Source organism: Cololabis saira, chromosome 5 (genome assembly GCF_033807715.1).
Source record: "Cololabis saira isolate AMF1-May2022 chromosome 5, fColSai1.1, whole genome shotgun sequence".
Classification (NCBI taxonomy): Eukaryota; Metazoa; Chordata; class Actinopteri; order Beloniformes; family Belonidae; genus Cololabis; species Cololabis saira.
The window spans coordinates 8,442,385-8,458,232 of NC_084591.1; the positions used below are offsets into that span (position 1 = coordinate 8,442,385).

General features: G+C 44.2%; 1 protein-coding gene across 1 annotated transcript; it reads left to right on the plus strand.

The window, feature by feature from the left end:
- Positions 1-441: 441 nt before the first annotated feature.
- LOC133444583 (rhombotin-1-like) lies at positions 442-15,249 on the plus strand. The gene is made up of 4 exons (XM_061722427.1): positions 442-717; positions 4,267-4,480; positions 13,104-13,229; positions 15,144-15,249. The coding sequence occupies exons 1-4, from the start codon at positions 696-698 to the stop codon at positions 15,247-15,249; spliced, it is 468 nt and encodes a 155-aa protein (XP_061578411.1). The 5' UTR covers positions 442-695.
- Positions 15,250-15,848: the final 599 nt, after the last annotated feature.

Consider the following 15,848-nt stretch of genomic DNA (forward strand, 5'->3'; position numbering starts at 1 on the left):
CCCTGGTACCAGGACGCAGAACCCAGGACGCAGATCCCAGGACGCAGATCCCAGGACGCAGATCGCGGATCCCTGGTCTCAGGACGCAGAAACCTGATCTTAGGACGCAGATCTCTGATTCCAGGACGCAAAACCCTGATTCCAGGACGCGGATCCCAGATCCGAGGACTCAGGTCCCTGGTTTCAGGACTCAGATCTCTGGTTTCAGGACTCAGATCCCTGGACGCAGATCCCTGATCTGAGGACGCAGATCCCAAGACTCAGGTCTCAGGACGCAGATCCCTGGTTTCAGGACTCAGATCCCTGGTTTCAGGACTCAGATCTCTGGTTTCAGGACTCAAAATCCTGATCCCAGAACGCAAAACCCTGATCCCAGGACGCAGATCCCTGGAACCAAGACTCAGATCCCTGGTTTCAGGACTCAGATCTCTGGTACCAGAACGCAAATCCCTGGAACCGGATCCCTGGTCTCCTTTGTGCAAGGTGAGACCCGTGCGCACGGCTCCCCCCCATCCCGGGGTGCGTGTCTCTTCACTATCTCGAGAATAAAAAGAGAAAGAGATCGTGTGTTTCCCTCCCCGACCCCCTCCGGGACGATGAGGACCGCAGCCGAACTTTGAGTCTCTGCGGGTCGGACCGCCGCTCCGGGACCTGGTCCCGGTTTCCCCTGCTCGGAGTCCCTGCAGGACTGAAGGATGGTGCTGGACCAGGAGGACAGTGAGTAACCCCGGACCCCGGGTTTGACGTGTGTCTGAACTTCTGCAGCGCACCTGAGTAATGCGCTCAGGTGGGACCGGTCACGTGGTCCGAGTGATGGACCGGTGTCGTGCCAAAAAGTGATTGCCTGCCAGAATCTGATTTCTCCCATGAAAATGGGTCTTTTTACCTGCCAAAAATTGATTGAAGGCCAAATACAGTTAATGAAAGGTTGTTTCTACCTATATATGATTTGATCTAATTCTTGAGCTTCATAATATCAGAATCAGAATCAGAAAAGGGTTTATTGCCAAGTTTGTTAACACACACAAGGAATTTGTTGTGGTGATTGGTGCAAGACAATACAAATATAAAAGCAAATAAGAGATAAAATAAAATGTATAAACAGAAATATGAGGTTTTTAAAGTGCCGGATATGAGTCTGTACGAAAGTTACTTAGGATGTGCGTTAATGTGACACATAAGGTCAGGATTGGAGTCTTTACGTTAATGTAACGTAGAGTAAACACTAAAACGTCAGATTTTCAGATTATGAAGCTCAAGAATGAGATATTTACGCAGAAACAACTTTTCATTAACTGTATTTGGCCTTCAATCAATTTTTGGCAGGTGAAAATGCCTATTCTGTGTTGTAATGGTCCTTTAAAAGAGTTAAAAGCAATCCTGTGAGCTCTAGTGTTTATATTATGAAGCTCAAGAATGAGATCAAATCATATTTAGGTAGAAAACAACCTTTCATTAACTGTATTTGGCCTTCAATCCATTTTTGGCAGGTGAAAAGACCCATTTTCAGGTGAGAAATCAGATTCTGGCAGGCAATCACTTTTTGGCACAACACCTGTTCAGCATCTCCGACTAGTTTCAATGTTTGAATGTAGAAGTTTGAATGAAACACAAACAGACTGTGATCAATGTTTTACTCTTAATGAAAACATTTCTCGTGTTTCACCCGAGGACATGGTCCGTTTCAGGAAAAGAGAAGTTTAGAGGTTGATGACCAGTTTGGTCTCATCATTGGTAGGGCCGATATAACAGCATAACCTGCATCTACACTTTTTGCTGGGGACGGGACATTAATAAGACCAAACAGATTGGGTGAACGGGGGTCAGGGCTACATTTGTCACGAATATGAACCTAATTAATTGATAGGCTAAATGATCAATGCAAAATAAATCTGTATTGACTTATACTAACTTTCTGGTGTATTGGTTCACCTAATACACGGTATGATTCAAACCTTTGTTTTCAAAAACTACTAAAGAAACATTTTGAAAACTTCCAGAATATTCCAGGATTTTATTAGCAATTTAAATTGCAATATTTGAACAAGTCATTAGCCAATCAAACTGCATTTGAGGAAAAAAATGGACCGGCAAATTCAGCAATTCAGTGAAAAGGGGTAAATGTAAGTCTGAACATAATGAAAATAATTCACTTAATAATGGTAGGGTCAATTCTATCCTTACAACATTTGGGAAGACAATCTAAATTACCTATATATCTGAACTCATTATATAATGCAAATAAGGTTGCTTAAAAGTTGGTGGGGACAATTTGAGCCTCCTGAAAAGTTGGTAGTGTTATGTCCCTACCGTCCCTATGCAAACCTATGCCCTTGATGACCATAAAAGTTATGTGATATTTACAGCCGGGTCACGTCTGGGGAGTTCTGGGAGAGGAATGTTGTCCCGTTCTGGTCTGATGTGGGACTAGATCCTAGATCTTTTCAGAAAGTCCTGGATCTGCTCAGTAGATTTGGTTCTGCTCAGCAGTCCCAGATCTGATCAGAAAGTCCTGGATCTGCTCAGCGGTCCTGAACTTGCTCAGAAAGTCCTGGTTCTGCAGTCCTGGTTCTGCTCAGAAAGTCCCAGATCCTCCTTCGGTGGAAGGTCCAGACTGCAGCCGGGACAGTTCAGGACCTGGACTCTTCTAGGTTGTGATGGACGTGGTCTGAGGTTTAGCATTGTCTTGCTGAAAGAAGCAAGACCTTGCCTGGTGCTAAACTACGGGACCGGGTTCCCGGGACCAAGTTTTCTTTGCTAGTTCAGATAAATAAATCTGTTCAGTTTCAGCTGCTACATTTTATTTGTTTATTCTCTTTTATCTGGAATTTGATTCCTGGTGTACAATAATTCATTGCTGCTGGTGCAGAATTGACCCATCACTAAGCCCCGCACCTCGAACACAGATGAACCAATGGCTGTTGAGTATCAGTTCCACAGGGAACCGAACTGGGACTTCTGTAGTTTCCACCTTCGGACGGCTCGTGTGGTTTATGGAGATTATGTTGAAGTACGGTTTTAACTCTGCTAGCGGTTCCTGAACTTATCTACTCAGTCGTTACGTAGAAACTCGCTGAGTCTCTGATAAACCAACTCGTTAGCGCCGCGATCAATGAGCTTAGCTCAGATTACGGAGCTGCCGAGCGCCAGACACGGACCTTTGGGTCGCTGAAGAGAGAAGTTATCGTCTCTTAATGAGCCTGATTAAAACGAACCCAGTCGTCCCCGGCGATGGTGTTGACCCTGGACGTTGTGGTCCGTTACTATGACGACAGTAAGACGAGACGTCTGTAAACCCTGTATCACCAACCGGATCTCTTCCATCTATTTTTAGATTTGGTACATTCATGACCTCGGTCAAGGTGGCCGGTCTGAGTGGAGACCTGGTCCCGAACATCTTGGGACCAGGTCTCCACTCAGATGCTCCAATTAGTAGCCGAGGGGGGCGGGGCTTGCTGATGGGTCTGTTATTTAGTTTTTGTAACAAATAACAGTTTATTACATTGATATCTTGAGCCTAAAAAACGCACCACAGAGTGCATCTCCGGATGTTTCCTTCCTTCATTGTGAAATCAAACCTATGAAAAACATCCCCGGTTCTTCTGGACCGGAGCCAGTTCTTTGTCAGGTTTCAGGTCTAGCTTTATTGGGACATTGAGGGACTTAAGCCTGAATTATGGTTCTGCGTCAAACCAACGCAGAGCACACGCCGTCACTGAGACGCCGTCGTGAATCCTTCGGACTTCTCCGTCACTCCATTTCGCCGCGGTGCAATACCCCCCGTGACCGCTAATTCGCGATCTTTTCCTGAATGGTTTATCCGATTTTTTCCGGTCACAGTGAATCAAAGAGATAAGGACAACTATTGTGCAAAAAAACAAAGTAAAAAAATCACACATACACGAAGAAAAGAGCGCTGAAAGTTCACTACTGCTTCAAACCGGAAACCGGAAACCGAAAATGCGTTGCTTCCAAGCGAACCAATCACAGCCCTCTCCATCTGCGTGTGGTCTGCATCGCCTCGACGCGTAGTTACAATTTTCGGGAGGTGCACGTCAGTGACGGCGTCAGGGACGGCGTCAGGGACGGCGTCAGGGACGGCGTCAGTGACGGCGTCAGTGACGGCGTCAGTGACGGCGTGTGGTCTGCGTCGAGGGCGTACCACACACCGTAGGCACGCAGTCGTTTTGACGCAGGACCATAACTCAAGCTTTAGCGGGACTCTAAGGAGCTGATTCTCAACCCTGTGTCCCCATTTCCTGCCAGGTGTGTCTGTGGTGTCGCTCCAGTCCAGAGAGAAGCCCCGAGGCTGCGCCGGCTGCAACGGGAAGATCCGGGACCGCTTCATGCTGCAGGCCCTGGACCGGTTCTGGCACGAGGACTGCCTGAAGTGCGCCTGCTGCGACTGCCGCCTGGGCCAGGTGGGCTCCACCCTCTACACCCGGGCCAACCTCATCCTCTGCCGCAGAGACTACCTGAGGTAAAGCTTCACAATCAGTCGGTAATCTATCTGTCGGAGCGGGTTACCGAGGTCCGGCTGCACTAATTAAAGTAGCCGTTCTTTCGTTATCTAAGTTTAATCTCTGGTAGCGCTAGAGTAGCTTAGGGGGGCTTTGTGCCCAGCACAAGTCCACAAGCCTGTCACTATTTCAGACCGACAAAGAATCAAAAGGAGAGGTTCATTTGTCGTCTGATTGGTCAAATGGCGGGGCTAATGACTCACGATTGCACATGACTACTGTTTTTTGGGTTTCTTTCTGTTCTGGGGTTTGTTCTTAACAGTCCTGCAAGATGTGGCGTAAAAAACAAACATTCCCCCCGTTGTTGGTCTGGAAATGCAAAACGCTTCCCCTGAGCCGATCAGGCAACTTTCACAACCAAAAACGCATTTCTTTGGAGAAATCTTGGAAACAAAAGTATATCTAGCTCCAGGAGGGAAAACACAAACAAAAGAAGCTCCACCCTCTATGACATCATAGAGAACCAGCGTTGTGAAAAAACTGTCCAGAAGGAGGAGTTTTGAACACTTGGGAAATCAAGTATTTTGCCCTCAAAAATTCAGCAACGTACGTTTCGAAACTTCACAAAACAAACATTAAACACATTTCTTTACTGATAAAAGTAAATGACTTAGCAGGAAGTACTAGCAGATGCATCAGGGATGAAAAGACAGCTGAGGCTCCTGCTCGTGTTGATGCTCACTGCCTGGAGGACGTGACCATATAAGGAGGCTCCGCCCTCTATGACATCACAGAGAGCCAATGTTTAAAAAAATAAAACTCCGTTCGTCAGTTAGACAGACGTTTTCATGTTTTCTGGGTAGTTTCCTGCACCTCCAGTGGTGCTCTTAGCATTACTCAGAAAACAATCCTCTGTGAAGATGATGGAAGAAATAAAATACTTAAATAAATAGTTGTAATTCTGGCCTCAAAATAAATTCCATCCGCTGAGCCTTATTCTGCTTTTAGAACGACCGTTGAAGCTGTTGAGAATATGACCATATAAGGACATTCCACCCTCTGTGATGTCATAGAGAGCTGATATTAGAAAAAACTCAGCAGAAAAAGCCTTCCATCACCATGTATTTCCTGCGTTTTTTTTTTTTTAATTTTAAACTGTGATCACATCTAAGAAAAAAATTCCTAATAATACCTGTGCAGGAAGTCAGGAAGCACAGAAAAGTGTGATTCGGCAACTTGGGTTACATTTTTACCAGACGATAGATATTTCAGCTATCTATGAAAGGAATGAAAACTAATGTTCTTCCAAACATAACGAGCTGGAGCTGAACTGGATAAAGATGAACTAACGATGCCGTCAGCAGGACACTGGCACCGTCTGAGAGGATGAATGCAGCTGCTGAGCTTTTACTTGGTTTGGAGTCGTTGTTGAAGAAGTGAAGAAGAAGAAGTGACGCCAGGACGTCACCATTATCAACCGACGAAGCTTCTCCTTCTCTAAAGTTTTTAATTCATGTTCACACATTGTTGCTCTTTTTCTTTGAGAAGAGAACATGAATGTTGACGTGATGTGATGCTCCATCACTGCACTCGTTTTACCTCCCATCGTCTCCTCCAGACAGGGACTGATTTAAAGGTTAAAGGTCAGGAAACAGAGACGGGCATTCGTTAGCGTAGCGCTGAATAAACCAGCAGTTGTCCCGGACGGCAGAAGAGACGATTTTGTAGTTTTTGTTTTCACAGTTATTTGTTAAATCTTTTGTAATCGCCCATTATCATCCATCCATCCATTATCCATCCATCCATCCATCCATTATCCATCCATCCATCCATCCATCCATCCATCCATCCATCTATCATCCATTCATCCATCCATCCATCCATCCATCCATCCATCCATCCATCCATCCATCTATCATCCATCCATCCATCCATCCATCCATCTATCATCCATCCATTCATCCATTCATCCATCCATCCGTCCATCCGTCCATCATCCATCATCCGTCCGTCCGTCCGTCCGTCCGTCCATCCATCCATCCATCCATCCATCCATCCATCTGTCCATCCATCCATCCATCTATCTATCATCCATCCATCCATCCATCCATCCATCCATCCATCCATCTACTCGTCCATCTATCATCCATCCATCCATTCATCCATCCATCATCTATCCATCCGTCCGTTCATCCATCCATCCATTCGTCCATCCATTCAATCATCCGTCCGTCTATCCATTCGTCCTTCCATCCATCCATTCGTCCTTCCATCCATCCATCTCGTTTCAACTGCGGTTTCAACAACATCTTAATCGAGGACAAAACTACAGATTTATCAGCATTAATTTAGGAGCTAAAATAGCTAGCATGTGCTAACTGTGCAGTTCCAAGAGGCTCCGCCTCCTCCGTGGGCGGAGTCATCTCCTGCCAGCATGTTGCCACACACAGAGATACAGAAAAGCTCTGCAAGTGGGTTCCCTCCATGAATCTTGACGACTTTCAGACACATTTAAGCGTCCTGCTAACGGCCCTCGAGGGGGCCCTGGGGGGGGCCCTGGGGGGGCCGTGAAGCCCACGTTTACTGGCTGCAGTAACGACGTGCGGTGCGGGGTCAGCAGCAGAACTCCTGATTCCTCCGCCACATTGCTGAGCTCATGTGTTGGTCTCATGCTCCAGCTGGATCTGGTTGGGGCTAAGTCGCTCATTAGCCGCGCTGCACTTAAGAGACCAAAACCCCTTCTGACAGTTAAATTGGCCTGATTGCCTCCTGTTTTCCTCATCAGCGCCGGGGCCCGGTCCAAAAGCCTTTGAAGAGCGGGATTAAAACCATGTGATTTTTTTTAATTGGACCATTAGTGGAGAATTAGCATCGAGCTCCGTACTCTCGTTAAGGAGAAGGAAAAAACCCACCAGGTGCCGTGAAGGACTCGGGCTCGTTAGATCAGAACATTCTGTTAATTAGGACCCGCTTTTGTTCCCGCGCTGCTCGCCGGTCTGATGACGCTTGCATTTGTTATCCTCACTTGTGGAATATACATTCCTGCGTTTCCCTCCTCCGACCGGCTGCTCGGCCGGCTGGTTTCAGTTCTACTAGTCCTGGTTTCAGTTCTACTAGTCCTGGTTTCAGTTCTACTAGTCCTGGTTTCAGTTCTACTAGTCCTGGTTCCAGTTCAACTAGTCCTGGTTTCAGGTCTACTAGTCCTGGTTCTAGTTCTACTAGTCCTGGTTTCAGTTCTACTAGTCCTGGTTTAAGGTCCACTAGTCCTGGTTTCAGTTCTACTAGTCCTGGTTTCAGGTTTACTAGTCCTGGTTTCAGTTCTACTAGTCCTGGTTTCAGGTTTACTAGTCCTGGTTTCAGTTCTACTAGTCCTGTTTTCAGTTCTACTAGTCCTGGTTCCAGTTCTACTAGTCCTGGTTTCAGTTCTACTAGTCCTGGTTTCAGGTTTACTAGTCCTGGTTTCAGTTCTACTAGTCCTGTTTTCAGTTCTACTAGTCCTGGTTCCAGCTCTACTAGTCCTAGTTTCAGTTCTACTAGTCCTGGTTTCAGTTCCACTAGTCCTGGTTTCAGTTCTACTAGTCCTGATTCAGGTTCTACTAGTCCAGGTTTCAGTTCTACTAGTCCTGATTCAGGTTCTACTAGTCCTGATTCAGGTTTACTAGTCCTGGTTTCAGCTCTACTAGTCCTGGCTTCTACTAGTCCAGGTCTACTAGTCCTGGTTTCAGGTCTTCTAGTCCTGTGTAGCATATATTTGGCTGTAACTACTGAAATAAAATGCAGCAAATAGCTAGAGATAGGCTAGTAACCTCAGAAGACTAGATTCAGCCGAGGAGAACACGTATGATGCACAATGAATGAAGACACAGAGGCAGATGGCTTCAGTTTAGATACCGTGTATTAGAAAAAACACAAATTAAATTACTCAAACGTTGAAAAATAAATATGGCCACGTAAATAATAAACTTTCTTCAAGTATTGGAATTCAAATTAACAAAAAAATATAAACAATGACTTCAGCTTAGTTAGCTTATGTCAGGTGCACCATTAGCTTCAATTCTGTTCTGTTCCACACTGTTTACTCAAGTATGGAATAAAAGAAAATACATTAACTCAAAACCATCCCAAAAACAACAAAACAACCCGCCAAAATAAACAATGAATGTGGGTTCCCCACTCAAAAAATAAAGTTCACTGTTCTTCACAGTTCTGGTTCCTCAGAGTTCTGGTCCTCAGCACCGGTCAAAGCAGTTTCAGGTGTACTAGTCCTGGTTTCTACTAGTCCTGGTTTCAGTTCTACTAGTCGTGGTTTCTACTAGTCCTGGTTCCAGGTCTCTGGTTTCAGGTCTCTGGTTTCAGGTCTACTAGTCCTGGTTCCAGGTCTCTGGTTCCAGGTCTCTGGTATGGAGAGCAGCTGTTAGTTGGTCCTGCCGGAGGTGAAGCAGAGGTGAATCCGTGTGTGGGCTGACCGGCCAGCCGGAGGAGGGAACCAGAAGGTTCCCAGGTAGTTAAACTGCCTTCAGAGGAATGTGGGGGACCGGCTGTCAGACTCGTCAGAAAATGTAATTAAGCTCGTTTTACTGAACCAGGTCAAAGTCTCACGCAGAAGCAGCCTCACATGGACAACCTATAATGTTCTTCACTGTGCAATTATTTATGAAAAGATAAAAAAAAACTACAAATGTGGGCAGTACTAAGTACCCCCTATATGATGTAAGGTGGTAGGCTGCAGCCGGGATCATCAGCAGGCCTGCAGACCTCCGTAAAAGCTCATGACTCTTTGCACGTCTGGAGAATCCAGCTGTGTTTTAAACATAATACCAAGAGGGGAAGACATCAGCAATGCTCATGAAGACGCAACTGCAGATGCACTAATCAGTCTGCAAAGGAGCATGAAACCTTTTCCAATCCATTAGGAGTTCAATGACTACGTTTCCATGCAATAACCCTTTTCTAACCATAATATTAGCAATAACCCGGTTGCGCACGGCCATGTAAACACCAATAACCCCTTGGAATAACTGGAATTTCTTCATATTTCGGTTTTTAAAAACCCGAATATGACCCCTGGGTTACTCCTTTCCGAATATTTGGTCATGTAAACGTCTGGATATCTCCATCACAAGGTTCTTTTCGCAAGGAATCTTGGTCTTTTGAGTCCAGGATAAACATGGAGAAACTCAAGACCAGGAGGAGACTAATCACTTCATAAATGTAATGAAAGATATGAACATTTTTGCATTTGTAGACGGTAGAAAGTACCGGGATAGAAGATTTACAAGAAGGAGAGAGAAAAGTTGCACGAAGCAGCATTTGTTTTGAATTTGGATACAGGAAGAAGAAGCGGAAATGACGGTAATTGCGTCATCACGTTCTCCGTGCGTCGCTGGTTTGATCGGGATATCCCGAATGATTAATTACCATGTAAACAGGGATAACCCTGTTTGTTCACGCATGTAAAAGGAATATTCCGAATGTTTCGGTAACCGGAATATTCGCAATAACCTGAATTTTGACTGCATGTAAACGTAGTCATTGTTGTTGTTTTGAATTTGGATACAGGAAGAAGAAGTGGAAATGACGGGAATTACGTCATGACGTTCTCCGTGCGTCGCTGGTTTGATCCAGATATCCCAATTATTACCATGTAAACAGGGATAACCCTGTTGGCTCACACATGTAAACAGATTATTCCCAATGTTTCAGTAACTGGAATATTAGCAATAACCCGATTGACTGCATGTAAAAGTAGTCAATGGTTCCATCCCAGCGGACCTGACCCAAGGTTCGGCCTCGTAGAATCAGAAAAGTCTCAGAATCAGAGTCTCACTGAGCATGTTGCATAGTCCATGGCAGGACAGTTAAGAGACGACCGGACCAGGACTGGACGGTTTGTTTGGATGAGTTTCCAGTAGAAAACCTCTTCTTGACTGAGGTCCACAAACCTGCATCTGAACCAGCAGAGCTTTAGAACCAGGTCCTCTGGACTCATGAGACCAACGTGGACATGTCTGGTCTTCATGTTCAGAACCAGGGGCCGGATTCACAAAACATTCTTAAGAAAAAAAATCTTCTTAAGTGTCATTTTTTTCCTAAGTTCAGTCTTAAGAAAAAAAAGAGAAGAAGTCATATTCTCCAAAAAAGTTCTTAAGTATTTTCTCAACTTTCTTCTTAAGTTTCTTCTTAAGAAAAAACCTAAGAATAAATGGTTCTTGAAATAAAAGTTCTCAAATTTGTTCTTGACTTTTTTCTTAACTTTAAGACAACCTTGACCTGTCTTAAAATTTCTTCTGTGAAAAGGTAATAATAATAATAATAATAATAATAATAATAATAATAATAACAATAATAATAATAATAATAATAATAATAATAAGCCTCTAAATCACCTTTTTTAACACGTATTAGACAAGTTTAGACTAGTAGGTCATAGTTTGAGGATATACTTTGTAATTAATTACACAAAGATCCTGTTAACTGTTTGTTAGCATGTTAGTTAGCGTGGTAGTTCATTATTATTCATTTTCCCCAATAGTATTTTTTTTCGCACATTAATCTCATCCACCATAACCTTGAAAAGTTCCTGCATCTCTTTTTCTCCTTCTCCATGTTTAGTGAGTGACTCACGGTTAAGACGCAAACTACCTGTATATATAATATATTATATATATATATATATATATATATATATATATATATATATATATATATATATATATATATATATATATATATATATTGTTTGTCGGCGCGTGCAATGCAATGACATATTTTAAGAAGTTCTTAAGTAGGAAAAATAAGAAATTCGTAAGAAATGACAGTTCTTAAGACGGTTCTTAAGAAAATTTTGGGGAATTGCACTTAAGAACTTTCTTATGAACTTCTTAATTTTAGATCTTAAGACATTTCTTAAGATGGTTCTTAAGAACATGTTGGTGAATCTGGCCCCAGATCTGGAGGAATCCAGCAGAACCTCCTCAGACCCCCTGGTGGTGGAGGAGGGTGCTCGTCTGGGCTGTCTTGTGCTCGTTTCCTCTTCGTTTCCTCCACACAAGTCCAGCTGAAGAGCTGTGACGTCTCAAACCCACAAGGAGACGACTGAGAGGAGCAGGAATCCTCCACCACCATGTTTGGGACTGAAGTCAGACTCTTTTCACTTTTCCTTTTAGGGTTCTGTTTCTTCATCTTTCAGTTTTCTGCTTCTTTGTCTGACCAACCAGCTACACGTCTTCCTCCCCTCGTCTTCCTCCCCTCGTCTTCCTCCCCACGTCTTCCTCCCCTCGTCTTCCTCCCCTCGTCTTCCTCCCCTCGTCTTCCTCCCCTCGTCTTCCTCCCCTCGTCTTCCTCCCTTCGTCTTCCTCCCCTCGTCTTCCTCCCCTCGTCTTCCTCCCCACGTCTTCCTCCCCTCGTCTTCCTCCCCTCGTCTTCCTCCCCTCGTCTTCCTCCCCTCGTCTTCCTCCCCTCGTCTTCCTCCCTTCGTCTTCCTCCCCTCGTCTTCCTCCCCTCGTCTTCCTCCCCTCGTCTTCCTCCCCTCGTCTTCCTCCCCTCGTCTTCCTCCCCTCGTCTTCCTCCCCACGTCTTCCTCCCCTCGTCTTCCTCCCCTCGTCTTCCTCCCTTCGTCTTCCTCCCCTGGTCTTCCTCCCTTCGTCTTCCTCCCCTCGTCTTCCTCCCCTCGTCTTCCTCCCCTCGTCTTCCTCCCCTCGTCTTCCTCCCCCACATCCAGCCTATCAGCCCCGGCGTCCTCCAGAGTCCCATTAATGTGGCTGAAGGATCAACAAGCAGCTGAATCACAGAACTTAGTTCATCCCATCATTATTTACACGACCAGTATGATTAATTACCAGTATGATTATTATTACCAGTAAGATGAAACCAGGACCAGCGGATCTGAAACCAGGACCAGCGGATCTGAAACCAGGACTAGTAGAACTGAAACCAGGACTAGTAGAACTGAAACCAGGACTAGTAGAACTGAAACCAGGACTAGTAGAACTGAAACCAGGACTAGTAGAACTGAAACCAGGACTAGTAAACCTGAAACCAGGACTAGTAGAACTGAAACCGGGACTAGTAGACCTGAAACCAGGACTAGTAGAACTGAAACCAGGACTAGTAGAACTGAAACCAGGACTAGTAAACCTGAAACCAGGACTAGTAGAACTGAAACCAGGACTAATAGACCTGAAACCAGGACTAGTAGAACTGAAACCAGGACTAGTAGAGCTGAAACCAGGACTAGTAGAGCTGAAACCAGGACTAGTAGAATAAAACCAGGACTAGTAGAACTGGAACCAGGACTAGTAGAACTGAAACCAGGACTAGTAAACCTGAAACCAGGACTAGTAGAACTGAAACCAGGACTAGTAGAACTGAAACCAGGACTAGTAGAGCTGAAACCAGGACTAGTAGAACTGAAACCAGGACTAGTAGAACTGAAACCAGGACTAGTAGAACTGAAACCAGGACTAGCAGCAGAGTTGTTTGCAAAGTAGAAAAGTGACGACAGCTTGTGATTGGCTGTCCCAGCAGCCAATCAGAAGACGACGCCCCCAGTTAGACATAACTCAGTTGCCTCGCATCATCTCACCTGATGAGGTACTGAACGGTTGTCATGGAAACGTAACGCCCCCCCTCTCCCCCCTGCAGGCTGTTCGGGGTGACGGGGAACTGCGCCGCCTGCACTAAGCTGATCCCGGCCTTCGAGATGGTGATGAGAGCCAGAGACAACGTCTACCACCTCGACTGCTTCGCCTGCCAGCTCTGCCGCCAGAGGTGAGGTCAGGGGGCAGTTAGCCGGGAGGTCCATTTCAATTTCAATATTTCAATTTCAATTTCAATTTCAAATGGTAGTTCACATACATGTTGACTGTCTAAATTTTAAATATCATATAGATCACCTTGTGGAGAAACTATCTAAATATGTCGGTCTGTTTTTCAAACTGAGACACCTGCTTCCACGCTCTGCCCTTCTCACTCCTAATAAAACCTTGTTTGAACCTCATTTAAATTACTGCAATATTATTTGGTGTAATACTTACCCCAAGTTTTACAGAAAAAAATTATCCGTGCCATCTCTTGGACTGAATTTAACTCACCTAGTCAACATCTGTTTGCCCACTATGGTATTCTTCGCCTCAAAGAATATAACTACTTCCATAATGCATTTACAATATATCAGGTGGTCTCAGGTTTGAATCCCAGACTAACTCAACTCATCCCAATCTCCGTTCCCCAGCACACCCACAAAACTACACATAAACACCTTATTATAGGGAAAAAACGTAAACTTGTGCGAACAAGTATGAGTGTTGTGTGTCGGGGACCACAGATTTGGAATGAGCTGAATGATCAGCCTTAAAAAGTCACAGTCCATCTCCATATTTAAAGGGCAGTTAAAGAATCAATTGTTAAGCTCATATATATAAACGTACACTCCGGGACCACAAAATGTTTCATGTTAAGTGTTTGTAATGTGATATGTTGCATGTAAGTGGTAGTCTAGTATAATATGCATGTTGTTTTGTTGTGTTATATGTGTATTAAGTGCAAGTGCATGTATGTATTCCTGCCTACTATGTATGTTCATTGGCTCCTACCATAAGCTTTTGATAGCTTCTCCAGGAGACCAATTCACATGTGTGAGTGTGAATAAATAAATAAAAAATAAAAAATAAATAAATGTTCCATTCCATGATCGAAAAGGGGCAAGAAGAAGAAAGCCCCTTTCTCAAAAAAAATAAAACAATACATATGAAGATGGTCTGTCCGTCTGTTCAACAGTCACTGCTTATATAATACCAAAAAAAATAATGAAAAAAACTAAACAAAACAAAACAAAAAATAAGAAAACATACACACTAACTCACCAACAACACCAAAAACAAAAAAAATAACAAAAGATATTTTACCCGTTAAATTCATATTGTCTGATTGTGTTGTCTTTATACCATTTCTTGAACTGGTGAATATTTTTACAATCCTTTAAATCAATTGTTAAGGAGTTCCATAATTTTACACCACATACTGAAATACACATTTGTTTTAAAGTGGTTCGTGCAAACGGATGTTTAAAATCAAATTTCCTCCTATGGTCCTTATTTTCTGAACTAAACACAAAAAATATATATTATATATTATATTATATTTTTTATTTTTTTATATTATATTTTCAGGCAATATTCTGCCTTTTGCCTTGAACATAACTAATAAAGCCTGTAACTCAACAATATCTTTAAGTTTAATTAATCCTGCATTGATAAAGAGTCCATTGGTGTGTTCTCTTGCCTCCTTTTTATGTATAAACAAAGGCTTGATATTTGTTGTGTATGTATTCCCCCAAACTTTGACACAATAACTAAAATAAGGCAAAATAAGTGAGCAATACAAAATTTGCATTGTCTTATAATCTAAAACATGTTTTACTTTGTTCAAAACAAAAATATTCTTTGATACCTTAGTATTAACATAATTTTAACATCCAGTCCAGCTGACTTATCTCAGCGCTCGTTACCAGCACTTTACCCGGCGCCGGGGTGAGGGAGTCAGTGCCTCCAGGAGGTTTAATCAGGCCGCCGCCGCCGCGGCTGATGGATGCGTGAAAACGGGCCTCTGGAGGCCCCACGGGACCTCAGGCCTCAGCACCGGTCCGGCCAGGGCTCGGTTTCATCATCTCATTTCTCCCTGCAGATTCTGCGTGGGAGACAAGTTCTTCCTGAAGAACAACATGATCCTGTGCCAGCTGGACTACGAAGGAGGCCATCTCAACGGCGGCGCCGAGAGGCCGCCCCAGTGAGAGGTAACGTCCCAGACGGTCCGCAGCAAAGCATGCTGGGAGATATCTGGAGCCGCCGGTGTCAGCCCAAATAAGAGCAAGCTTCAGGCTCCGTACCGGAGACCCCGCACCGGCGCCACGGCCCTCCGGAGACGCAACTAACCCCAAAGAGACAAACGGTTTAAGGAAATAACAAAAATAATTGAAATCAAAGCTGCAAGCAGCGAAGAACGGGCCCTCGCACTCACGGCCACCGCCCCCCATAAGCATATCAGAAATGACACCAGCCACAACTCTCTATGTCAAACCATTAAAAAGTTATAGCAGAAAATAGGGACTATCAAATATTGACCAATCAGAAGAAGGGGCGGGGCTAATTCAGGCCAATGAAGGTCAAGTACTCAATACCGAGTCTGATGACACCACCCACGAGTCTTTATTTCAAACCATTCAAAAGTTATAGCAGAGAAAAATATTCTAGGGGGCGCTGTTGAGCCATCTTGCCATGCCCATTAATGCAAACCATGAAATATCAAATTTATCACCAGGTCTGGCTTGCATGCAACATTTGGTGACTTTTGGGGAACTATCACATATGGACCAATCAGATGAAGGGGGGC